The sequence below is a fragment of the Sarcophilus harrisii genome, chromosome 2 (genome assembly GCF_902635505.1).
Source record: "Sarcophilus harrisii chromosome 2, mSarHar1.11, whole genome shotgun sequence".
Classification (NCBI taxonomy): domain Eukaryota; kingdom Metazoa; phylum Chordata; class Mammalia; order Dasyuromorphia; family Dasyuridae; genus Sarcophilus; species Sarcophilus harrisii.
Window position 1 is genome coordinate 227,365,494 of NC_045427.1, and position 26,167 is coordinate 227,391,660.

The 26,167-nt window shown below is 36.1% G+C and overlaps 1 protein-coding gene across 1 annotated transcript in view; it reads right to left on the reverse strand.

Annotated features, from left to right (window-relative positions):
* The window catches only part of ATP9A (ATPase phospholipid transporting 9A (putative)), a 154,917-nt gene that overhangs the window by 24,196 nt on the left and 104,554 nt on the right, over positions 1–26,167 (reverse strand). The window contains exons 15-18 of the mRNA XM_031951642.1: positions 13,301–13,462; positions 3,660–3,752; positions 2,278–2,361; positions 1,561–1,731 (exon numbers count right to left, since the gene is read on the reverse strand). Of these exons, the coding sequence (XP_031807502.1) occupies positions 1,561–1,731; positions 2,278–2,361; positions 3,660–3,752; positions 13,301–13,462 (510 nt within the window). The remainder of the gene's footprint in view (positions 1–1,560; positions 1,732–2,277; positions 2,362–3,659; positions 3,753–13,300; positions 13,463–26,167) is intronic.

Genomic DNA, 26,167 nt, shown 5'->3' on the forward strand with positions numbered 1-26,167 from the left:
GGAAATGGATGGTAGAACATCTGTTTGTCAGAGGCTACAAGAATCCACATCCTCAAGTTGCTCAGAAGCTTGGAAAACAATAAGAAAAAAATGTTTTCTGTTACTCACAGACTTGACACCAGACTCCCTCTGCTGGATGTTTTTAAATATCAGAAGTTGTTCCTTAGGAACACTCCAGAGTACACAGGACTCACAAATCAATTACAATCATTTGTTAAGTACCTTCTGTATACAATATAGTGTTTCATACTAGGAGCTAGAACATAAACAAAAACATCCAAGCGTATACTGGAGCAAGCGTATACTGGAGCCAGCCCATACCAGAGGGCTGATTGTTAAATTTTCAAGTGAGCACTAACATCTCAGAAATAAGCAAACAGGACAAATAAGGACTTAATTTTGTTGTTGTCTAGACTTAAGAAAGTGATGGCAAAAAATATTAATAATGCAATTAAACTTAAAAGTATATCACGTATAATTTTTTTCCAGAGATCCAGATATTAAACATTTGCTAGCACATACCTGAAAATATCTTGCTTTCTCTAAGGCTGAACTCAAGTACCACTACTTTTGTGTAGCTTCCTTTATCCCCACTTCCTCAGTCAAAAAAAAAAAAAAAAAAAAAAAAACATTCTCTCCATCCTCAAATTTTCTTGTATCACTTTATCTATACCTATCCTTTGTCTCCTATCATTTCCCACCCTGTTTTCTTTCATAATACAATAATTGTAGCGAATGATATATTTACATAGTGTTTTGAGGTTTAAACAGTATTTTATATCTATTTGATTTTCACCATCACACTAGAAGGTAGATGCCATTGTTATTCCCATTTTACATATGATATAACTGAAGCAGAAAAACTTAAGAGTGAGTTTCTCAGGCTTACACAGCTATTAAATGTCAAAGGCAGGATTTAAATCTATGTCTTGACTTCATATTCTATATATTTTACATACTACATTTTACACACTACATTACATACCACACACATACAATATATTTTACATACTCTTCCAAGAATATTTTTTGTCTCTTCATATCTTTGGGCACAACTTATTGCAGCTAGTAGTATCAACTTGATGACAGAATGTTCTACTTTGTTTTCTAGCTATTTGGATGTTTGTCATATCTCCACTTTTTTGCTGTTTAGTCATTTTAGTTGTGTCTGACACTTTGTGACCCCAATTGCGGTTTTCTTGGCCAAGATACTGGAGTTATTTGCCATTTTCTTCTCCAGCATATTTTACAGATGAGGAAACTGAGGCAAATAGAGATTAAATGACTTGATGAGGGGGTCATACAGCTAGTACATGTCTGAATCCACATTTGAACTCAGAAAAAGAAGTCTTCCTGATTCCAGGTCCGCTGCTTTATCATGCTACTAAATACCAATATCTCCACTATTAGACCATAAAGTCCTTCAGGAGAGAGTGCGCCATCTTATTTTGTTTTTAAACTTTCCAGTATTTGTTGAATTAAATTGGGTAAAACTAACTACTTGTGAGTAGCAGAAGGCATGGTCTCAGAACCCAGTCTCTGGTACTATTCTGACCCTACCTTGATGCCCGCATTCCTCAAGGTCTCCAAAGTAGGCCGCACATCTGTCTGCAACTGGTCCTCCACTCCAGTTAGACAAAGCAGCTCCATCTCCATTTCCAAGCTCTCAATCACAGTAGCCACTTTGAGGGAACGATCATGAACACTGAGCTTTGCTTGGACATAGCGTGCCTGAAGAGCAAGCAAAAGACACATCCATTGATTCACTCAATATTTACCCTCTTGATCCCTTGGTAGTAAAACACAAGATTCTTTAATGAAGTTATCATGGAGTAATTGGGGAAAAAAATCTGACTGTTTTAAACCTAAAAAATGCAGAGTTCTTTTATAATATTATATACAAGATAGTCTATATAAGAACATCATAAACAACCACAGAATCAAAGCCTTTTGATTCTGTGTTCAAACAAAGCCAATTACATATTCTACTTCCTGCATCTTTAGCTATAAAAAGTGCTGCTGAGACATGATTTCTACTATGTGTTTATTCTAAAGATTTCCTTAGGAACTGTCACTCAAGGACTCCACATTTGACTCTTTGAATCCAATTCATGTGCAAGTCACAACATAACTTTCATGAGGCCATTGATCCTCTTCAAGAACAAAGGACAAACAACATCATTCAAGGACACAAAGAGTTCCTCTCACAGAAGCTTCTCCTTGCTGCCGTCAAGTCCTGAAGTCTTGATCACCCATTTCCATCATAAAATTTCTTACCTCAAAGTCCTGATACTGCTCTTCTGTCAGAGACTTCTTTGCAACCACCAGCACTCTCAAGCCTTCCCTGGCCATATTGCCACACTGAAAAGTATACAATCAACAGAGAGAAAAGAAGAGTCTTTTACTATCAACAGATACTTTATGAACTATGTGACTATCAGTATGCTTGCATTCTCATCCTGGATATATCAATAGTTTTTCCCTAATCATAGTAACTTGTTCCTATTTTTATCTAACATGGAAAATGAAGACAGCATGACCTATTGAACCCAAGAAGAATTTGAAGGTTATCTAATACAAAAACATTTTCCTAGAATTAGAGCTGGAAGGTAATCCTGAGATACAAACCCTGCCAGAAATTCAAATGAATTTTTCTGACATCTCGAATATTCAGCCATCATATCTTTACTCAAAAATTTTCAGTGACAAGGAATCATTACTTTTCAAAGCAACTCATTCCTTTTGTCCAGATAGTTTTGATAGAAAATCCTGACTAATCTGCCTTTCTGTAGCTTCTATCATTGATTTTAGTTTTAACTTCTGGAGCCATAGAAAATAACCTTCTCTCATATGATAACTCTTCAACTACCTGAAGACAGTGATGATTTTTCTCCACTTTTCCCTACCCCAACTCCAATCCTCTGCCAGGTTTTGTCTCTTCTGCATTTCTTCAGCTAATTCTTTTCCTTTCTAGCTAATCCTAATCCTTTGAGATGCCTACCTCTTGTCACCATTCTGCTTACCCTCACCATATTCCAGCTCACCCATATTTTAGCTTATTAATATAACTTCAAAAATGTAGTACCTAAAATTGAACAGAATTAGCCAGGTGTTGTCTGACCAAGGTGGTAAAATAACAAGATTCCTTGTTCTAGAAACCTGATGGCACAGTGGTTTAAACAGCATTCTCAGTGATTGCTGTTTAAATTATGAATGAATGAATGAATGAGTGCATGGATGAATGAATATTAATTTATGAATACCATTTATACAAATATACACTTTGAAACTAAAAGAGAGACTTGTAAACCCGGAAAATGTACCCCCACACACACACACACACATACCATTGCAAACCATGGTTTTCTTAGAAATAATAACACCAAAACTGGAGTAAAGCTTAAAAATTTCAAAAAAGGATTCTAGAAATTAAAACAACTACAGACAAGAGAGTAATTAAATGGGCTAAATTGACATTGAAACTGACCCTTTGGGACTTCCTTATTCTGAGATAATTAATTCTTTACTCAGAAACCTAGTTCTTTACTGTCTTATGTTTTCTACTGTTAGGCAGTTTTCACAAACCAGAATGAAATAGACTATTAACAGTTTTTGTTTTGTGTTTTATTCAACAAAGATAAGCCCAGCCCAAATCTTACCTCTTCTTCCAGCCAGTCATTATACTGCACAATACCAGCCATGACAACATCTGCTCCTTTCATGTAGAATGTGATTTCTCCTGTTGACTCATCCTGGGTGGGGAGGTAATGAATACAGAACTGAAGAATCACCTTCATTTTCTCTTTAAATATATTTTTCAAAAGAATTGAAACTACAAACAATTCAAAAAATAATAATAGTAATAACAATAATTTTTAAAAACCCATAGCAGATATACGTAAGCTATAGTATGGAAACGATGACTTACTTATAAGAAGTCATTTGAAACACATCTAAGATATGTATGACTAGAATATGGAGTTGCCTGATTATGTAACCAAAATGAAAGGTAATAAATGGATAGTCTAAGTGGAAATACTATACCTTTAATATATATAAATAATCGAGGAAAGATTCCAGGACTATATTAAGTTCTGTTTTTCATTATTTTATCTGCAAATAGACTATTTTCAAGCTGCTACATTCTAAGGTAGTGCTAGGCATCTAGAAGACACAGTAAATAATGTGCTGGACTTGGGAGGCAGAAAGTCCTGAGTGCAAACTGAACTTCAGACATTTAGTGAGTGACTGAACCTCTTTTGTCTCTCAATTTTCTCAGTGTAAGCAAGGATAATAATAGCCAACCAACCTCCCATAGTTGAGGATCAAAAGAGATCATATTTGTAAATTTACTGAAACATCAGAAGTATCTTGTAAGTTTTTATCATTATTATTATGTTACCAATGAAAATAATATGTGAATAGAAGAAAAAATACCAACTAAGGGAATGATAAGACTAAGGGAGAAATCAGAGTTCTCTAGGAAAATAGGAAGAGGAAGGAGGAATATGAAAGATTTCACTAAGGAGGTAACACCTAAGTTGACCTTTGAAGAAAGATAAGGATTCCAAAAGGTACAAATAAACAGTGATATACATTTTAGCTATGGGAGAAGTCCTATTTTGAAAAAAAAAAAAAGTCAAGTTCAGGAAATAGCTAGTATTTAGATTGAATGGAGACTCCAAAAAAGAAGTCTGGATAAAAATAAGCCTGGAAAAGTAGGATGAAATCTTATTACAAAAAGCCATATATCCTAGGTTCCAGAGGTTACATAATTTAGCCCAGAGAAAATAGATATAGTTTCTTAAGTTTGTTCTTAGGTTTGGGATGGAGTTTTTAGTTGTTTACTTATGATTTTTTTTTTTTGAGGGAATAAGGAAATCTAGTCAGACCCATGTAGGTTTTGAATACCTTGAATAGTTTATTTTAGCAGCTGTGTGAAGGATGAAATAGAGTAGAGATAGAGAGGTCAATCAGAAGGCTATTACAACAATCTATGGAAGATGTAGTGAAGTGATCATGGAAAGGGAGAGAGAGAACACACACAAAATTGTTGAGATAGAAATCTATATTTCTTGGTCACTGAATGGGTATTAAAAGTGAGGAATAAGATCAAGAAAGAGTCTAAGATTAGAAACTTAATGGAAAAATGGTTATTTTGTCAAGACAAACAGGGTCATTTGTAGATCTGATTGGTTTAGGGAAGAAAAATAATAAGTCTTATTTTGAACATGCTAAATTTGAATGCCAGCAGGATACTCAAATAAAGAAATCCAGAAGATAACTGAGATACAAGTGTAAAGATTCAAAACAAAGATTATGGATAGTTAGATTATAAAGTGCAGAGATGACAAAAGGATAAAATTTGGGGTTACATTCACACTTAAAGGTGGGGAATAAATAATGATATATAAGAGATAATGAAAAAAGAGTGGATAAGAAGAAAGATGGATAAGAAGAAAATCAGGGGAGAGAATGGTACCTTAAAAGTCAAGAGGAAAAATATACAAAGATGGGGCAGTTAACACATATACAGTGAGAAATACTAAATAGGAAGAAAAACTGAAAAACAAAATCACTGGAGTCAGCTGTTAAGAGATCACTGATTAGACCTGAGATGGAAAATGCCATTTGCATTCAAAAAGAAAACTATGGAGACTGAATGGGGATCAAAGCATAGTATTTTCACCCTTTTTTGTTCATTTGCTTTTTCTTTCTCATTCTTTTTCCCTTTTGTTCTGATTTTTCTTGTACAACAAGACAAATATGGAAATGTGTTTAAAAGTATTGTACACGTATAACCTATATCAGATTGTGTGGTATCTTGGGGAGGGAGGGAGGAAAGGAAAAGAGGGGAAAAAATTGGAACACAAAATCTTGTAAAAGTGAATGTTAAAAACTATCATCACATGTATTTGGAAAAATAAAGTACTATTGAGGGAAGAAAACAGAACATTGGTAACTTGAAGAAGGCAGTTTCACTTGACTGGTGGCATCTGAAGTCAAAGTGTAAGAGAATAAGACAGAGGTGGGCAATAAAGGAAATGGAAGCAGTGAGTAGAGATGATACTTTCTTGGGTATCAGCAATCAAATTTATAAAATAAGATAACAAAGTGCAGTGTCAAGTAGAATTGTGCTGCTTGTGGTGGTGCATATGTGAGACTTTAAGATCACAGGCAATGGGTAAATACCTAATGGAAAGGAGAAGACTGAAAATGAATTAGATGAAGCATATAATCAATGAGGCAACTCTTGAAAGAGGCAGAGGGAGAGACAGAAGAATGGAAGAGAATAGTAGACTAGAGAATTTCATTACTTCATAAAAACCATCTTGAAATGATGATTTAAGCCAGTAGTGTCAAACATAAATAGAAACAAAAGCCCCTCAACTATACATAATGATCTCTGTGAATGACATATTAATTTAGAAAACCAAAACATCATCTATGTTCTATTATATCTATTTATGTTATATATTTCCCAATTACATTTTAATCTAGTTCAGACTGAACTAGATATTGCTATCCCAATAGGTTGAGTGTTTAACACTTCTGGTCTAAGGTGTGAGCATCCTTTAGGATGAGTAAGGTACACTGAAATGTAGGTGATGGGCATTCAGGAAGATGATTATGCATAAGCCAGAATGTTAAAGGGACATCAATGTAAACACTAGATTCCTGAAGATGAGGACTGACACTGGAACAGAGTAGACTTTCAGATAGTTTTTAATTATTTGAGGAAGGAAAGAGAGTAACTCAAAGGCCAATAGAGGGCAGCAACAAGGATAGGAACAAAATAGATGGAATGAGCTTCAAAGCAAAAGTGTTTGATAAAGACTCCCCAATAAATCGTTAAAGTATGAATAAAAAATTTTCAAAGGAAGAAATTCAAGCTATCAATAAGCACATGAAAAAAAAATACTCCAAAGAACCTAATAATTAGAGAAATCCAAATTAAAGTATGTGCAAGGTTCTACCTTATACCTAACCAGAATGACAACAATATCAATAAATGAAATTCAATTGTTGGTGGGATACAGGAAAATGGGCACACTAATGCACTGCTGTTGAAGCTGTGGGTTGGTATAACCATTCTGGAAAGCAATGTGAAATGTAATTGTGGGCATTTTTTAGTGCAGAGTACAGAAAAGAAGGTAGACTAGTAAGAAGTATAGATGAACAAAAGAACTATGAAAGCTATTGTGTGTATTCAGTCATTCAATTGTGTCTGACTATATTATCCATGAGGTTTTCTTGGCAGTGATATTGGAGTGGTTTGCCATTTCCTTCTCTAGTGGATTAAAACAAATGCCCAGGGTCACACAGCTGGTAAATGTCTGAAGGCCAGATTTGAACTCAGATCATTCTGATTCCAGGACCAATGCTCTGTCCTCTGAATCATCTAGTGACTGTCCCTGTGAAAGCTTAATTATATACTTAAAAGAAAGCTATAATGTAACTTAATTATATACTTAAAAGAAAAGCAAACTGTAAATGATAAATATATATGGTTTTATATACAATTCTCTCAATCTGTTTTTACTATGCATTTGCAAATGTCTATTTTATTTGTTTGTTTATTTGTTAAATTTGTTAAATTAAGAATAAAAAGTTTTAATTAAAAAAAAGAAGAAGGTAGAATCAATGTGTAGAGGGCATGATGGAAGAATCAGTGGATCCTAGAATGGTCAGCCAAGGATGATGCAAAGTCAGTCCTCATCAACATAAATATCTTGAGCAAAAATGTTGCTTTTCATATTATTTTTCACTTTCTTTCTTTCACTCTTTTTATTTGAGTCTTCTTGTACAAAATGACTAATATGGAAATGTTGTACATGACTGCACCTGTATAAACTCTATCAACTTGCATACTGTGTCAGGAAGCAAGGAGGGAGACAGACAGATAAAATTTCAAACAAAACTTTTTTATTAATGCTAAAAATTTGTTTTACATGTAATTGGAAAAAAATATATCTATTTTTAAAAATGTTGCTATTACCGAAACATCCCATACATAAAGATTAAAAACCTTTTATTTAAATAAAGCACACTCTAAGCCAAATGAGGAACAATTTTCTCTTTAAATTTACTTTCAGATGGCCCTCTAACACTGAGAATCTTACAGGATAGCATTTGTGTCCAAAAGATACATCTCAATCAAAAGGGGAAAAAAGTGGCCGTAAGGCCAATTCGTATAGTTTCTTTGATGGACTGTTCCAAAATTTATCATCCCAGAGCTCTGTGGCTCAAGCAAAAAGTAGCTGTTCCTATATAAAGCTTTTGCTTGTTTTCTTCTCAAAAAATAATGTTTAGCAAGAATTCTGTAGGAAAATGCATAAAGTTTTCACTTCCTCTGCTGCAGAACTGGCTTAAGATAGTTTAGAAATTCTGTCCAATATAAATACTATATCAACTGTCTTCTAGCATTAGTCATTTCCTCTTTGTTGAGTTCATTAGAAGGTTACTTCGTTCTCAGATTATGGCAAGATCACACTATAAATTTACAGAGGGATTTGCCAATGCTATTGTTTTAGAATTTCATCTTTTTCCACCCTGGTTTGCTTTTGGCCAGTATTCAAAGACTTTTTTCCTTCCAGCTATGAAATGGTATGATCTATGAAGGAGATCAGACCTCATCATTCCACATGTGTGGGGGGCAGAGGGCTGGGAAAGGAGGGGGCTCAATGGAACATCTTATGCACAAAACAAACAGCTCTGCCCCAACCCTCCTCTAAAGAGGTAGCTCACATGGCCTTTGTTCCTAGCCAACTTCCTAGAACTGAGATCATGATACAAAGAAAAAAACTGGTTTGTGGGCAGCAAGAAGATCCTTCTGTAAGCTGTTTGATGTAGCTGAAGGTATGAGGTGAAAGAACTCAATACTTGTGGAAAAAAAAATACTCAACAATACTTAGATCTGCTGCATAACTAAATCTATTTTCTTCACACTTTGAGATTTTCTTTAAATTTTTTTTTTAATTTGCACAAAGTTAGGCGTCAATCAACTATGACAAAACTAAGTCAGAAAGTCATGTTCTAATGAAAACTGTTTCTTTCTGTGTGTCTCCCTGTCCATTTGTCTCTGTCCCTGTCCACGTGCCTATATCTGTCTGTCTGTCTTATCCCCAAGTGTATATATTTCTGTGTCTATCTCCTTATGTATCTGTCAATCTATCTGTCTTGCTTATATTTGTATGTCTAGAACTTTGCACAATGCCCGGCACGTAGTAAACTTTTAATCAATGCTTGCTGACACACTGATTTCATGTGTACATTTGCTTGTGCATGTGCTTATTTATGAGGCTCTATTTCTGTGCCTGTCCACATGGTTCTGAGTGTGTGTGTGATTGTGTGTGTGTGTGTGTGTGTGTGTGTGCGCACATGTGCGCATGTGCATGCAAGTGTGGGGACATCTCTGTGTCTCTCCTCAGGAGAAAAAAAAATTATCACAATTTTCTATATTATTGAAAGTTCCTAACTTATTCCCTTATATCAGAAGTCAGGAGCTAAGGTTCAGGACTAACTGTTCCTTGCCTATATATAAAGCTGCTTCTTCCTGAAAGGATGTCGTTCAGGATAGGTGGGGTTGGGATTAGGTAGTCCAAGAGAGTTGTGAAAGACTAGTGCTAAAACTATTAAGAGTTGAATCAGAAAGACCTGAATACTGATTGCTACCATCACAAACTAATAAATAAAGAAGGAAACAAGAGTTTATTAATCACCTGCTATGTGACAGGTACTATGCTAAGTACTTTACAAATAAATATCTTATTTGATCTTCACAACAACCCTAGAAATTAGGTACCATTATTATTATTCCCACTACATTTGAGGAAACTGAGGCAAACAGAAATTAAGTAACTCGGCCAGAGTCACATGGCTAGTAACATGTCTCAGGCTAAATGTTAATCTGAGTCCACACCTAACATTCTATCCTCTACATCATCTAAATGATTAAGCAGAATTGGCAGAGGCATCAAACATTTAAATATAGCCTACAATACTCCCAAAACCAATCAGATTAAAATGTAACAGGGAAACATTTAACAAAACAAATAAAAATACAATGAAACATAGTTAATATTCACTTGAAGTTTTCTAAGTTAATATGTGGCCTTCAAACATTCTTCTATATGGTTTGGTATCTCCCATTTCTACTTCAGTGTGATGTCACCGGACTACTTGATATGGGATTTTAGTTCCCCAAAAATGCCTCATTCCAAACCAGTTGTAACATCTCTGTCTCTCTGTCTCTCTTTCTCTGCATTCTTTCTCTGCATTCCTCCTCTTTCTAGAGTTCCAATATCACATTATTCATTGTCTACTCAACTATATATCCTATAAGCATCTCAAACTCAACATTCCCAAAAGAGAATTCATACCCTTTCCCCCAAATCCCAGCCTTTTTAAAAAATGGTCCTATTGCTATCAAGAACACTATTATCCTTTCAGTCTCCTCTTTTCCAGCTTTGGTGCTAACCCTCAACTCTTCCCTCTTACTCATCCACCATGTCTCATCAACGGCCAAATCTTGTTATTTCTACCTCCCCAACATCTCTAGAAGACATCCCCTTCTTTCTACTCATCCATTGATGACTATAGATCAAACCTTCCTCTTCTCTCTCCTGGGCTATTGTGAGAGCCACCCAAACCAGCCTCCTTGCCTCAACTTCTCCCAACTCCATCTTTTCAACAGCCGACAAAGTAATTTTTTTGAGGACAGTTCTAAACATGTGACTATTCTATTCAACAAACTCCAATGGTCCCTACAGCCTCTGGAATCAAACATAAATTCCTCCGACTTTACAACATGACCCTAATTTTCTTTTGCAGCCTTTCTATATATGATATCCTGTCATATGTTCTATGATCCAGCCTGGCTTTTAACTGTTCTTCACATTCTCTCCTGTCTCCAAGTCTTTGCCCCGACTATCCACCAGCCCAAGAATATGCTTTCCTTCCTCACTTCTTAGAATCCCTAGTTTCCTTCATGACTTAGTTCAAAGTATATTTTCTACATGAAGCTTTTCCCGAGTCTCAAGCTACAAGTATCCTATTTTTGTTTTAAATAAAATGTAAGCTCCTTGAGGGCAGGACCATTTCTCTTTTCTTTTTTTAGCCCCTGGCCCAGGGGGACACAAAATTGCTCAATAAATTCTTCTTGATTAAATGATTGAAAATTGAGGCAACTAATTCTCCCTTTCATTTAACAACCAGTATTCTTATTTTAAGGGAGGAAAAAAACACCATGGAGTCAGAAAATCTGAATTTTAGATGCAGCTCCAACTAGCCATGAAATACAGGCAAGTTCAAACACAAGTAACTATAGTAATGGATTACTCATTACATTTTGGTTGGGAGAGATGCACTTCATAAATTAAAAAGTACTAGAGAAATGTGAGCTATTGTGATCATTATTATCCCCAAACAGCTGATTTTAGGAACTATTCTGACAGAAAAAAGAAAAAATAACTAAATTAACTAAAGCAAAAATTCTTACTTGTCCCAGTCTTCCAAAAAAATGTACAGAAATTTCTTAGAAGCTGTTCTTGGGTAAGGTAATGTGAAAAAAAAGACATTGTTGATAGAGGAAATTTAGAGGAACTTAGGTGGTACCCTAGTTTCTCTGATAATCTCCATTCTCACATCTCCAATGTCCAAACACAACTTCTTATCTTTTCTCCTAAACCCTCTCTCCCCCACCTTCTACTTTCCTTATTACTGTAAAGGGCAACATCATCCTCCCAATTCCACAGGCTCACAACCTAAGAATCATCCTGAATTCTTCACTGTCTTTTCCTGTATCCAAGGTATTGCCAAAGTCTGTCTATTCCATCTTTGCAATATCTCTTTTCTCCTGTAGCACTGCCAATATTCTAGTGTAAGCCCTCATCCTCACTTTTGGTAATATCCTATTAGTGGGTCTACCTGTCTCAGATGTCTCCATTCCAATTCATCCTCTACTCAGTCACTAAAGTAATTTTCCTAAAATGCAGATTTGATCATGTCACACTCCCCCTACATTACAAAGTCCAGTGACTTCCTTGATGCCATCATCAAATACAAAGTTATCTCTTTGATATTCAAGTCTCTTCCTACCTTTCCAGTCTCCATACACCTTACTACCAGATACATTCTCTTCAATCTAGTGACACTGGCCTCTTGGCTATTCCACCAACAGATGGAGTGACCTCAATTCCAGGCACTATTGCTATTACTGTGTACAATATATTCCTGGTTCTGCCTGTTTCACTCAACATCAGTTTGTATAAATCTTTCCAGGCCTTTCTAAAATCAGCTTGTTCATCATTTTTCATAGAACAATAATATTCCATTACTTCATATATTATAACATTCAACCATTTCCCAATTGATGGACATACACTCATTTTCCACTTCTTTACCACCCCAAAAAGGGTTGCTACAAACATTTTGGCACGTGTGGGTCCTTTTCCCTCCTTTATGATTTCCTTGGGATACAGACCCAGTAGTTCCCTCATTATTTTGTGAACTTCTTGAGAGCAGACACTGTCCTTTGAATCTTTTTTGTAGCCCCAATGTTTAGCACAGTACTTGGCACATAGTAGGTATTTAATACAAATTACTGATTGGGCTGGGATTCAAGACCTGAGTTCAAATCCAGCCTGATTCTGCAACCTGAGAAAGTCCTTTCGTATAAACTGAGTGTTAAAATAGCTTCTACTTCCCAAGATTGTTGAAGGATCAGATGAGCTAATATTTATAAAGTATGCTGGAAACTTAATGCACTATATGAATGCTAGCTTTTACTCATGGTTTAGTTCTACAACCAGTAAATAAGACCCTGGGGCAAATTACTTCATTTCATTGAGCCTTACACTTGAATATCCCATATAGGAGGACTTTTGTGAAAAAAAAGTAGTTTGTAAATTTTAAAGCAATATACACAATGGGACTTATTATCATTACTATTCTATGGGGACAATCACATTGCTAAAAAAATGTTCATTTGGGATTTAGCTAGTACCATGTTTTCTGTCCTAATTAAATGAGTTAACCAGAAGCTGTATCAGATATCTGTGGTCTGTCTGCTTTGGAAAAGTATATTTTCTTATCAGGGAAGGTCAGAAAGGTTGTGGCTCCAACATATGGAAAGATTTTACACTTTCAGAAAAAATACATATCAAAGAGATGACAGAAAAGACTAAATCGGCAATGTTGATGCCATTTGACATATGCATTGTACCTGCTTTGGTTTTTAGCCTATTTAGTATGATTTTAGTAATCATAACTAAAGGGCAACTTGCATAAAGTTACTTACCCTGACTATGATGCCCATCCGTTTGCTTTCATAAGTGAAGGGAAAGATTTGAAGAATGGTGAAGTTCAGAATCTGGCCACCAGGCGTCCTCAGCTGCATAGAAGATTGATCTCTGCCCACCAGGGTTAAACCAACACTTTCAGTCCACTGGACTAGAGCCACCTAAATATAACCAAAAGTCAAAGGTCAGATGGAGTGCTGAGTTTCCAGGTTCACGGGTCATGCAAATGAACACCAGTCAGAGAGGAGTTGTGGGAAGGCTGATCACTTATGTCAGAGTAAAACCACTCCGTTTTATTTTTGGTTTTGTTTTGCAGTTGTTGCTTTTTGGGGGAGGGTGGGGAGAAGGGTGGAGACAGGACCAGGAGATGACATGAACAAATGGCCCTTTAACATCATTTTCATGGACCAAACCTGCTCATTGACAATATTAATTACTTGGGGCCTGTGGAAGGCTTAGTGAGTCAATGCTGTATAAACCACAGTGGATGGGCAAACAAGTTGGAATATATTGTATTCATTATGGTACAAACTATAACCTGGTAGACAAGTAATCTACCTAAATGAGGGAGGGAAGAAGGGGAAAAGAAAGGGAAGGGGAAAGAGAGGAAGAGGAAGAAAGAAAGAGAGACAGAGACAGAGAGAATAAGAGTGTCACAACAAAAAAAAGTTCACAGCACTAGACTAATTATGAAGTTAACACTCAATTTTAACCTTACTTACTAGAGTTGAAATGATTCACCTCTTCACAGGATCACAGATTTAGAGAAAGAAAAGACATTTAATGTCATCTGGTCCAATCTTCTAATTCTATAGATGAGGAAACAAGCCCCAGAGATTGTCCAAACTCATAGAGTTGAATTTCAACTCATTCCTCTCACTTCAAATCTAAGATTTTTTTTTTCTGCCTTAATTTCAATTTTTTATATGTTTAGACATGTAAATGTTGTCTAGAGTAAAAGAATGTAAGCCTCTTGAGAATAGGTACTAGTTCTCCATTGTACCACAAACCAGAAAAGGAAACTAAGGCCTAAACAGGTTTTTACTTGCCTAAGATTACATAAAGACTAGGTAGGCAAAGCCAACATTTGAACACAGGTCTTCTAGTTTCAAATTCAACATTCTTTCCATTATATCACACTGCCTCCCATCTATATATCACCCAACATAGCATTCTGTACATGGGTGGTAATATTGGTTAAATCCCTGTGTTAATTTAATCCATCACTACATATCTTGGACAAATGATACAGACAGATAATAAGCTAGGCCCAGGACATAAAAGCAGAAAAAAGCTCATTTGCATTCAGGAAATCACATGACACATTTATTAATCTTCCAGATGTTCTTAAACATGAAAACCCAACTTTTTAACCTCACCAGACTCCCACTGATGCAGTATGGCTGTGAATCATTGAACACCACAATATCTGAAAACTCAATCAAAATTGTGGGGAACGTGAAGGGCAACAAGAGAGATGGGAAGTGGGCAACCGCAGCACATTACCCACAAATGTAAGGATGACATAAGGGATATGAGCCAGGAAATATATGATTAGAAATAAAAACAAGCCAGTAAGATAACAAACGCAAGGAATGACAAGGAAAGTCTAACTTATGAAATATTCCACTTATGAAATATTCAAATACCTAGAGGGAGGCCTTTAGCTTGTGGAGTAAAACCCTTATGGAAGAATTGCTGAAGGAAAGCAGTAATAGGCTGTGGTTTGTACCACTAAAGGGAATCTCTATATCATGAGATCAGGCATCCATTGAAGAAATATTAAAGACAAAAGAATGAACTGAGTTGGATAGGTTTCAATTGATAATGAAATGGACCCATAATCTCATTGATTTAGGCGTTCTCTACAAAGATGTTTGCCTAACCTATGTGTCTTTCACCCATGTCTTCCCAAAGTTCTCAGTAGGAGCTCCTCTAATCTGAAAGAGACTTTCCTCACTTCCACCCAACATCCTGAGGGTACCATTTTGGAAGGTTCTAGCCAACCATCCCACATCCCGATCTCACACCATACAACCATCCCAAATTCTCTTTCTTTAACACAATTCTTTTAACATTCTTTATTCTCATTCTTTGGAGTTGCTCCTTGGTTACATATTGCTGTCCTGATCACACCCTCTTTGTGCCTAGTTTAATACTTGACGTTTAGTTTGAGAGACAATAGCATTCGGGAGTTAATGCTATACATAAAGCTGATAAAATGGTTATGCTGAAATGATGAATGTTTACTCTTATGGTTAATTTAGGGTCAATAAAAATTTCCAAATTTCCAAAAACAAGGCAGCCTGCTCTCCTCTTTTTCAATTCTGGGTCTAGTTCATTTTCTGCCTGATTTATTTGCTCCAGGTCTACATACTGCTTGACAACTCTTGGAGGAGTCCATTAAGATGCATGTTACTATCTAAACAACAGACATTCTACCCTCTTTCATTTATTTACTCAAATGTTTTCCTAGGATAACATAGCTAGATTTTATATAGTGCTATTTTTCATTTGCTTCACTTAATTTACTCAAAAATTTCTTTTAAAAAAGCTTGAATCAGCACATTGTCTTAAGATTTGCCAAGCACTTTATATATCTGATTATCTTACCTCATAATAACTCTATGGACTGTTAGTATGACCATTTTACAAATCAAGAACTGTGACTTGCCCAAGATCACACAGCTCATAAGTGTCTGAGACCAGATTTGAATTCAAGATGACTCCTTCTGACTTCAGCCCTATCAATCTATTCATTGCAACATTTAGCTATCTCAAAGAAAATTTAGTGCTAGATATATACATTGGGAATTACCTACATACAGATGGTAGTTAAACTCACAGGAGCTAATGAGGTCAACAAGTGAGAGTATAAAGAAAAAAAAGAAGAGGGACCAGGACAGAAATTTGAAGTACATCCACAGATAGGAGACAAGATATAAATAATCAAAGAACAAAGGAAGAAGTTAAACAAGTAGGAAGGAGGGAAGAAAGGAAAGAGAGAAAGGACAAGGAAAGAGGGAAGGAAGGAGGGAGGAAGAGAGACAGGCAGACAAAAAGACATAGAGAGACACAGAGAGAAATTGAGACAAAGACAGAGAATTTTCAGATCCTCAGGTCTAACACAGTGTCCTGTGCACAATTGATGCTTACTGAAAGAATGGCTTAAAAATTAAGACATGGGGTCATACTTTAGTTGGTATTTTTGTATTTAGGTAATGATGATCACACACAATGAAGATGTTCAAACTGAAACAAGATTCTACAATAAATTGATCTTTTCTCTCAGGTGGTGTTCAAACATTCAATAGCTCCTTTAAGTCCCATAACTTACAAACTCCCAATTATGTCAGTCAACAAGCATTTATTAAGTATTTACTACATGCCAGACATAATGCTAAGCAGCATTTCATTTGCTATAATCATTATCAAATTTCCTACATGTTGGTGGAAGGGGAAGGAGAACTAAAGGAATTTCATTATTTTTAAAGGAATTTTTATCCTACCAAATGGAACTTTAAGCAGGTGTGACTTCTATGACTCTCAGTTTCTTCCTCTATAAAATTAGGGGATCTCACCTGTCCCAGCTCTAATGTTCTATGATGCTAAATTTATCCAAGTGGCTGTTACTACTAATGAATATAAATTGTTCATTGGAGGGCATAAAGGGGAAGAAGGTTCAGAGATGTTATATTTAAATTAATGATTAGATGGAGAAATAGGATCATGAAATCATAGATTTAAAACAGAAAGGTACCTTAAAAGTCATCTGGTTCAATCTATTCATTCTACAGATTAAGAAACTAAGGCCAAAAGGAGCTAAATTACTTGTCCAAGATCATATAGATAAGACAGTAGGAAGAAGGGATGGGATTGGAGGAGAATATGCAGTTGTTAAACACCTACTGTGTGCCAAGGGCATACAATAAATATCATTTCGTTTGATCCTCACAATAAACTTGAGAAGTAGGCACATATTATACTAATGTAGGCACTAAAGATTACAGTTGAGCAAATTGAAGCAGACAGAGGTTAAGTGACTTATCACAAATCTAGTAAATTTCTGAAGCTGGGATTTAAATGCAATTTTTCCTAACTTCAGGCCCAAAGCTCTATCCACCATCTACCCCCAGAGGCAGGATCTGAACAAAAGTCTTCTTCACTCTAGATTCAGTCTTTTCAATGAACACTTACAGAGATTTAAAAAAAAAAAAAAGAAAAGAAAAGAAAAAGAGAGGAATTAAAAAAAACGGAAAAGTCAATTTTTTGGCTGGAGGAATACTTCCCCAGTGAAAACAAATCACTTAAACTTTCCATCACCTCTAAGGGCCATGATGCTAGACTATCCCAGAACCAAGATGATGCTATAAATCAAGGGATAGAGTCAAGTCATCCAAATTACATCTTCCTGAGGGAGGGGGAATAATGACAATTGTACTTTGAACTCCAAGCCATTTGGTTTTAAAGACAGATATTCTCTCCCACAGCACATTTCACTCAATAGAGTCCTCATTAAGTAACCTAGCTCTCTTTCCTTCCCCTCACTTCCCTGTAGCAGTGTGATAATTGAAACCTTGGCAAGCTTGTTCAAATCTTATCCAAACAGGATATGAGCACTGTAGGTAGCCTTACATTTTCACCTTCTGCTTAAATATGCTACTTTGGCATATCAGTTTCAATTTAAAGATATCCTCTAAGAAAATATAAGAGAAAAAACTCACACTGAACCCACATCACTGAGAAAGAGGAAATTCTAAAGATGAACTTTTTAAATTCTTTAAAATCACAGCCAAAAAAAAAAATTTTCACCGGTTAAAAATGATGCTAAGCCATTCCCATTAAGTAAATTTCCATAATAATTTGATTTATTTAATGTGTGACCTTGGACACATCATTTTCCATTTCTGTGACTATTTTCTCATTGATAAAATGAAGGAAGAAAACTGGATTATTTCTCTAAGTCCCTCCAACTCTTACATTTTCTAAATCTATAGCAAGGGTTCTTTATTCTGTGTGTATCATGGACCCCTTTGGCATTCTGGCGAAGACTTTGGGCCCCAGAAAACCAATTACAATGAGGGGAAAATGTAATTTCCTCCATTCAAGTTCGTAGGCCAGAGAGTGTCTCATTCCATTCTAACATTAAATTGGAATTAACGGAATAGTGAGCTTAGAGTTACCTACAACATCTGGAGTTGTCAGGGAAGACTGGGATGAAATAAGGTAGCCTTGTAGGTCACTTCATGGTTGTATTGAAAAAGAGCCCCACGCATACATGGATGACTGGATGGCAGGATACTTGCAGGACTCCAAATCACAAAAATACTTATCATTATGTATGAAGAATTAGCTCTAAAGGCCCAGACAGAGGGATTAGTTCAGTGAGTGCCAGAGGTTTTTTCTAACTAAACTTAACTAACTTAAAGCAAGTACCAAGTCCAATATTCCCAGGCTGTTGTCAATTGTTCAACATAAATTTGAATGGCCAGAATAAAAAGACTGAAAATAAACTGGGTTAGCATATTCATCAAGTAGAAACAGAGTTCACAGCTTTCAGGACCATGAAGCTACAGAAAAGGAGCAGCTAATAAGGCAGATAGCTGTGTGAATGAATCTGTTCTTAATGGGGGTGGAGATTGAAAGGAACCAACCAGAAACCTACTCTGACCCAGAATTTCTGCTTCCTATTGAGAAAGGAACCATGAGACATGGAATCGACATCTGGGAACTCCTATGAAAGTAAAAAAGCTTCCACCTTACCGTATCAGTCCCCTCAGATATTAGCTATGGGTGCCCTTGCTACATAATCACACAAGTGTAGGGTGATTAATTGATGAAATCTGTACAGGAGGATAGAGTTCATTACATCTTGAGAAAATGCTGCTATAAAAAAAATTTGTATCTGGAAATAGGGAGGAAAAATAGGATTCATAAGAAAGCAATTGATGGTTGGCCTATATAAATGCTTGTAAAACTGTATAGGTTAATTTAGCACTTGGGAGCTGGGAGCCTTTCAGTCTCACATGAAATCTGAGTATGCTCTTAGTCCTTGTCCCTTTCTGGATCATTCAGGGGAGGCTAGAGGCCAGACCATGGAGGGAAGGAATATAATGGGCTAATTATCTCAGAGGGCTCTTTTAGCAACTCTGAGGCATGTTACTGTAAGTGGACAGGGTCAAATCTCTAGAGTTATTTGGACCATCTTATTTGATTAACAAAATACAAGACTGAGATTAAAAAACAATATTTCACAAGGGTGAAAAGTAATTCTCAAGTAATGATTACAAAAGAAGCTGGATTATTTTGGTATAACAGCCCTCCTTACAATAATCCTATTTAACTGTGAGGAAGGCAGATGACATCTGGCAGTTTACAAAAGATTAGAGCAGAACAAAACTGTCATACTCATCATCATAACTGTTCCTGATCTTTTCAATACTGTTGATCAGGTAGCTAAGCCCAGGATGGGTGGTATAAGGTTATCAACCTTGCCAATTCTTTTTTCTCTATTCCTGTGGCTGAGTCTGGTCAGAAGCTGTTTGTTTTTACCTAGGAAAGAATCCAATATATCCATTATTCCTAAGGGCTACTTGAATTGTTCCTTATCCTTATACAATACTCTGGGCAGAGGTCTTCCTGAGGGCATTGATACACACCATTATATTGATAATGCAATATTGACTAGGCCAGGTGAAGTCACAGCAGATGATAGTCCATATGTGAGATAAGGGATGGAAAAATCAACTCTAAGAAAATCCAGAGTTTAGCCCATTCGATCCAATTCTAGGGAATGTGGTAGATGTGAGAAATCCAAAGGATTTTAAACACAGTTCAAAATAGGCTTCAGACTCTTGCTTCCCCATAATTTAAGTAGGAAGCCCAGAAAATTATTGGACACTTTAGGTTTTAGAGAACTTCCATTCTTCCTCTGGGTATTCTGATGGTCATTACTGAGCTACCTATCTACCTCTTTGAAATGGGACCCAGAACAAGCTGTAGTCTAGGAAGCATAAAGCAGGTAATCCAGTAGTCTCTCCCCTTGGGTATTCATGACCCCAAAGAGTATATATTTCTGAAAGTCTTTCTTCATAAAGACTAGGCTAATGGAAGCCTTTGGCAAGTTCCAAGTGTTCAGAATTAACAACTTGGGCTTCTAGAGCTCCAAATTCCCCAGAGCAGTCATTTTCTACCATCTTTGAAAAATCTGTGTCAGGTCCCTAAATTATGTTGAATAGATGAGTTACATAATCACTTGTTGCCTAGAGTTGTCTATTATGGATTGGTTGATACAAAATGGTCTCCCCTAACAAAATAGGTAGAACATGGGAATCTTCTGTTGCTAAATGGAAATGATACATTAAAACTCACACTTGGTGGGGAGGGGGCAGTTAGGTGGTGCAGTGGATAGAGCACTAGTCCTGAAGTCAGGAGAACCCGAGTTCAAATCTGGCCTCAGATACTTAATACTTTCTAGTTGTGTGACCCTGGGCAAGTCACTTAACCCCAATTGACTTGGGTTGGGGGGAAACTCACACTTGCCTAAATCCTTTTAGTTTTAATACCCTTCCCTCCCCCCCAAAAAGTGGCAAATATTTCACAGTGAAGCAGGAAGATATTCACAATTATACTTAGTCATTAATGCAGAAACTAGGGGATACTCTAGGAAATGGGAATTCTGTTAAGTCCTTCCACTGGACTGATCTCTAAGATGCATGGCTAATATGCCTGAAGGATCTACATCTATACTAATTCCTGGGAGGTGACTATGGACTTGGTCAAGTGTGCAGGAGCTGAAAGAGCACAGGATTACAAATCAAAGGTTCTCTCCTTTGGGATCAAAACTAAGGGAGGAATTTTGCCCATGTGCCCCATGGCATCAGTTATTGTGGAGTATGTCAACATGCATCAGAGCTATTATTATGCTAAATCACCACATGAAAACTATTACAAAAATAGCAGAGTTTGGAAAGTGTCAATGTAGACACAGGACTGGTAACGGCATGTTGTGCTGGACACAGGACCATCTGATTCTCCTGAAGAGCAAGGCAGTTATTCATATCCAGCTTGACCTCTTGTGCCAAATACAGAATCAAATCAACCCTAGTGGTCCTTCACCTGTCCCCAAATGGCAAAGAGCATTGTCCCATATCAAGCCAAGATAAGTTCCCCCTGCTAATTAAAAGCTTCATAATTATGCATCTCACTGCCCAGATCAGCTGTCCAACCTCCCAGATGCTATATCTGTGACAAATCAGTGCCACCCTGGGAAGGGTTAGAGCTCTCCACACAAATGGTTTCTGGAAGCCGGCTCCAGGAACACTTATAAGAACAGATTATTCTTGGAGATAGTTCCAGGTGAACTTATTTGGCCCTTCCTTATTTGTACTCCCATGCAGTGCTGACTTAATTTCAAGGTTCTTGTTTCCTCAGAGGGGTTCATAAATACAAAAGAATGTGTTCAGGTCTCCTTCAAATGACAGACTTTCTTTCCTCTAGAATAGTCTGCACATCTCCTTCCAAGAAAAGACTTGGAGGACCAAAGGTGGTATTGCTGAGAGGTACTGCTTTTTTGGAGATGATGGGACTATAACTACCTAATCTAATTATCTACTTGGAAGAAAGAATATCCCTTAACTGACTTAGTAGTAATTGACTCATGGCATATAGATAAGGAGGAGTCCTTATTTAGTCCCTGTGAAAAAAGGAATTAGCCCCTCAACTGAAGTCTTTAAGAGGACAAAGATTTAATATCATTTCTCACGAAAGGGGAGTTTTGGACCGATATGCCAAGGAATAGTGAGTTGGGGGCAGTAGAGGGATCAATCTAAATCCTCTTAACAATTGTTTGCAAGAGGCTTATGATTGCTTAGCCTCTTTACTACAAACATAATGCAGAATTCTTGACTATGCTGAAGTGTCCATGCTGTAGTTTAATGTTCCTACAGCTGCTCCTGCTCATTGTCTCCCTCCAAACACACCTTTTTATCCCTTTCTTTTTTTGTTTATTTTGGAAGCAATTCTGGTTAAGTGACTTGCCTAGAGTCACACAGCTGTTAAGTGTCTGAGGCTCTATTTGAACTCAGATCCTTCTGATTATAGGGCTGGTGCTCTATCCACTATACCACCAGTGTCATTGTCACTGCTCATTGCCAACACTTCATATAAAGAAAAGAAACCATGCAGGTATCATCGTCTGTGGCTCTTATATTCCAAGTACTATTCTGGTTCCAATTTAACCAATGTGTATTAGGAGAATTCACCATGAATTGTAAAGATTTAGCATCATCTACCACACAGACCAGACAACTGAGACTAGAGACTTCATCATTCCAAAGTCGGTGATAGGAAATGCCTAGGATCTGTGGCTTTTATTCTCTCTTCACATTTTTTGTTTGTTTGGTTGGTTTTTCCTCTCATTACGGTACATTTTGGTGGGCGGATTTTTTTTTCCTCCTACTCTGGGCTATGCCACAGACTTGCCCAATGAGCCCTAAAAGCACTGAAATGATGAAAGGTTCTCTAGAACAAAGGTATACCATATGGCCTATGAGTTGTTCATGGCCTATAATATACCCAAGTATGGCCCAAATCAGATTAAAATGTAGTTCTCCACTCTGAGTTTAATGGCTGATATACTAATTTAAAAAAAAAACTATTATTTGAACATGTGTGGTATTCTAGGTAAATCTGTGGCTCACAGGGATATTTATGCATGATTTAATGGCCCCATTTCTATCTGAGTTTACCTACATTTCTAAAGATCTTTAGCCATCAAGAGGTGCTATAGGATAGAACTACCAGCATTTCCCTGACACACCTTCTTCAGCCCCCTATTATTCAGGAGAGCTCTCTTCTTCCTCAGATCTCTCAGAACATTTTTTTGGTACCTTTACTACTTACTTTCTATTTTATAATATTGTTTTTTGTCTTCATGTCTTAGCTCCTCAACCCAACTAAGTTTCTTAAAGGCAAAGACTGCCATAAATTACCTTTGAACACAATCATAAGCTTTGGCACATAGTGGGTACTTAGCACATATGCAGTTACTGAATCTCCTCATCTGGAGCCTCAGTCCTCCAGCTGACTTCCAAAGATTTTAGGTCAATCTGTCCTATATTGAAGAAATAATAGTAAGGATTCAGCCAAGTATAGAATCTGACTATTAAATTGAAGAGATAAAGCACAAACCAAATTAATTCTGGAAACTTCAAGGAGGAAAAGCCATGTTTTGCTCCCATTTTGGATTGGTTTCAATGATGAAATAGGATGAATGGAACAGGTTTTTGCCTTAAAAAAAAAAAAATCAGAGAAATTTGGGCCAAAGATTTTCAAAGAAATGGCTCTTCTTTTAGGCAGCAAAAAACCACTGATGATAGATTTTAATTATTTCTCCCTTGTATTTGGAGATGCACATTTAGGAATTAGGCCAAAATCCATTAAATGTTTCACCCTTGACAAAAATCCAAAGTTATTTAATCACTGTAAAAGCAGGTATAATATAAAGCAAGAACTAATTTTTAATGCGAAATAATTAGTGTGACTCCCCTCAAATAAACAATTTTAGTAAACTTAGTGCTTTGTACATGAGATGCACTTAATAAATGTTTGTTGTATTGAAAAAAAAAAGCCCATAATAGACCTCAAATTATTTTGTTCTATGGACAAAAGCTTGTCCATATCTTTACTATCACAGATATGACTTTTAAATTTTTAATTAAGAGCCATACCACAAAGAGGCAATATGTATATGGTATGGAGATTTCTATGGAAATTCAATTATCTCTGGATAATTTCCTATTCTTCTAAGTAGCCCGGTGATTCTCAAAAAGTAGTCTACCATACTTACAATATTTAACACCCCAACCTATCCAAAGTGGCCATCACTTTAGAAATTTCACCAGTAAGATGTATATTTTACTGACCTTTAAGTCATTTTAAATACTGACTTTTTAAAAAGCCTGAGTTCAAATCCATAAGCAAATTGCTATACTTCCCTAAGTGTATTTATTAATATATAAAATGAGAGAGTTGGTTTAGTCATTTACCATTGAACTCCCTCTCAGCTCTAACATTGTTTTTCTAAAGTCCTTTCTGGTTCTGACATTTGGAGTCACATGAGCTACAATTCTTTGTGAAGCTTTTCTGGTCATAGTAAAAGCAGAATATAAAGGAAGGCATTCATCACTTAATATTGGACCACACACAATCTAGTATGACTATATGTTAACTACATGAGAGTCCATGGAGCAACTGCCATGTGACTGATCCCACACATAGCTACATATATTAAAGATACTCTTGCTTCTGTCTGTTGACTCCCTTTCTTAAATTACCAAAAGTGTTCTAAAGCCCCGTTAAAGATGCTTCATAGATTTCATTTCGCAGACACCAAAGTCCATCATCCTTTGCTGCTAGTCATTTTTAAGAAGTACCATGCCTTGATTCTCTACATACTGAAACAATAACACCTATCACCAATCTCCCCATCATCACATACTTCTCCCCACATATTCTACCCCCAAAGTCTTAGAAATTGTGGAATGCTATCTGAGTAAAAGAGTATTTGCTCAAGGATCTTAGGCACACTTATCTCTGTTCAGATTATATCTACTTAATTTCCCTTGCTAGTTACTGTATGGCTGCCAGTGAAAGATCAGTACCCCTAAGGCTGTAATCAATATCTGAATGAAGATAGTTCAAGGGTCCTAAAGCAGAATATGGACAGGAAACAAATTTAGGAAATCTTGCTTTCTGTTACAGGAAATGAATCTGTGCCAACTGGTAAAAATTACTCTCACAACTTTAGAGTAAAACGAATACAAGTTTCTGTATGCATTTCATAAACTGACTCTGCCTAGAATATTTTATTGCTATAGATTTCAAAGAGAATATTTTCAACCCTAGTAAAATTTTCACTTAATCCAGAAGGAATTCAGAAACAATACGGTTTTCTGAAGGATTCTATTTAAGTTAAAATGAAGAAATGGGACTGAATGGTCTCTAAGGTTTAATAGTTTAAAAAAATATTATAATCATGAATGACTTCAAAAGTGTTGTCTTTAGTCTAACTTCAGCAGAATAACTCAGGATTCACAATTCAGGTGAAAAAAAGAGAAAATGAAAAATTTCCCTTAATGAAAAAAAGAAAGTGCTTCAATTCTCTGAATTGACATTAATGTACAACTTTGAACTAAGTCTTATAGAAAAAATTAATAATTACATCTAAATTGTATTTTAAGGTTTCCAAAATATTTCATTCATAACCATTGTACACTTGTATATAGTGCAAGTATTATTATCCCTACTTTGCAGCTGAGGAAACTGAGATTCAGAAAAAAGTATGTGACTTAGAAACCCTGAATAAGCATAATAAAGGCAAAAAGATGGAGCAACAGGAATATTTATTCTTGGCCAATACAAATAAACAAGTGTCAGAACCAGGAAGTTTATTGGGTTTCTTGACTCTAGGTTCAATGCTTTCTACAGTACTATGTAATATATATATACATCTCAAACAGATGGGTATAAATAAACATGTGAAGGACTATTAAAAAACCCAGGAGAATTCAAATAATTATCCAATTTTTCAAATAATATTAGGAAACAATCATGAGCAATAAGATAACCAACATCTGGAAATTATGCAGACCCCAATTCTATCAAGTAATGGGAGCAAATCAATCAATCAATCATTTATTAAGTTCCTGTTCCTTGCCAAGATATAGAGCAGGAACTTATTAAATGATAAGGATACAAAGAATATATATAAAGAAATGTACTGGAACGCAAAGAATAAAGCAATCTCTCCTTCCAAGAAATTTACACTCTACCAAAGCATATAAATATAAGTATGTGTTTTTGTA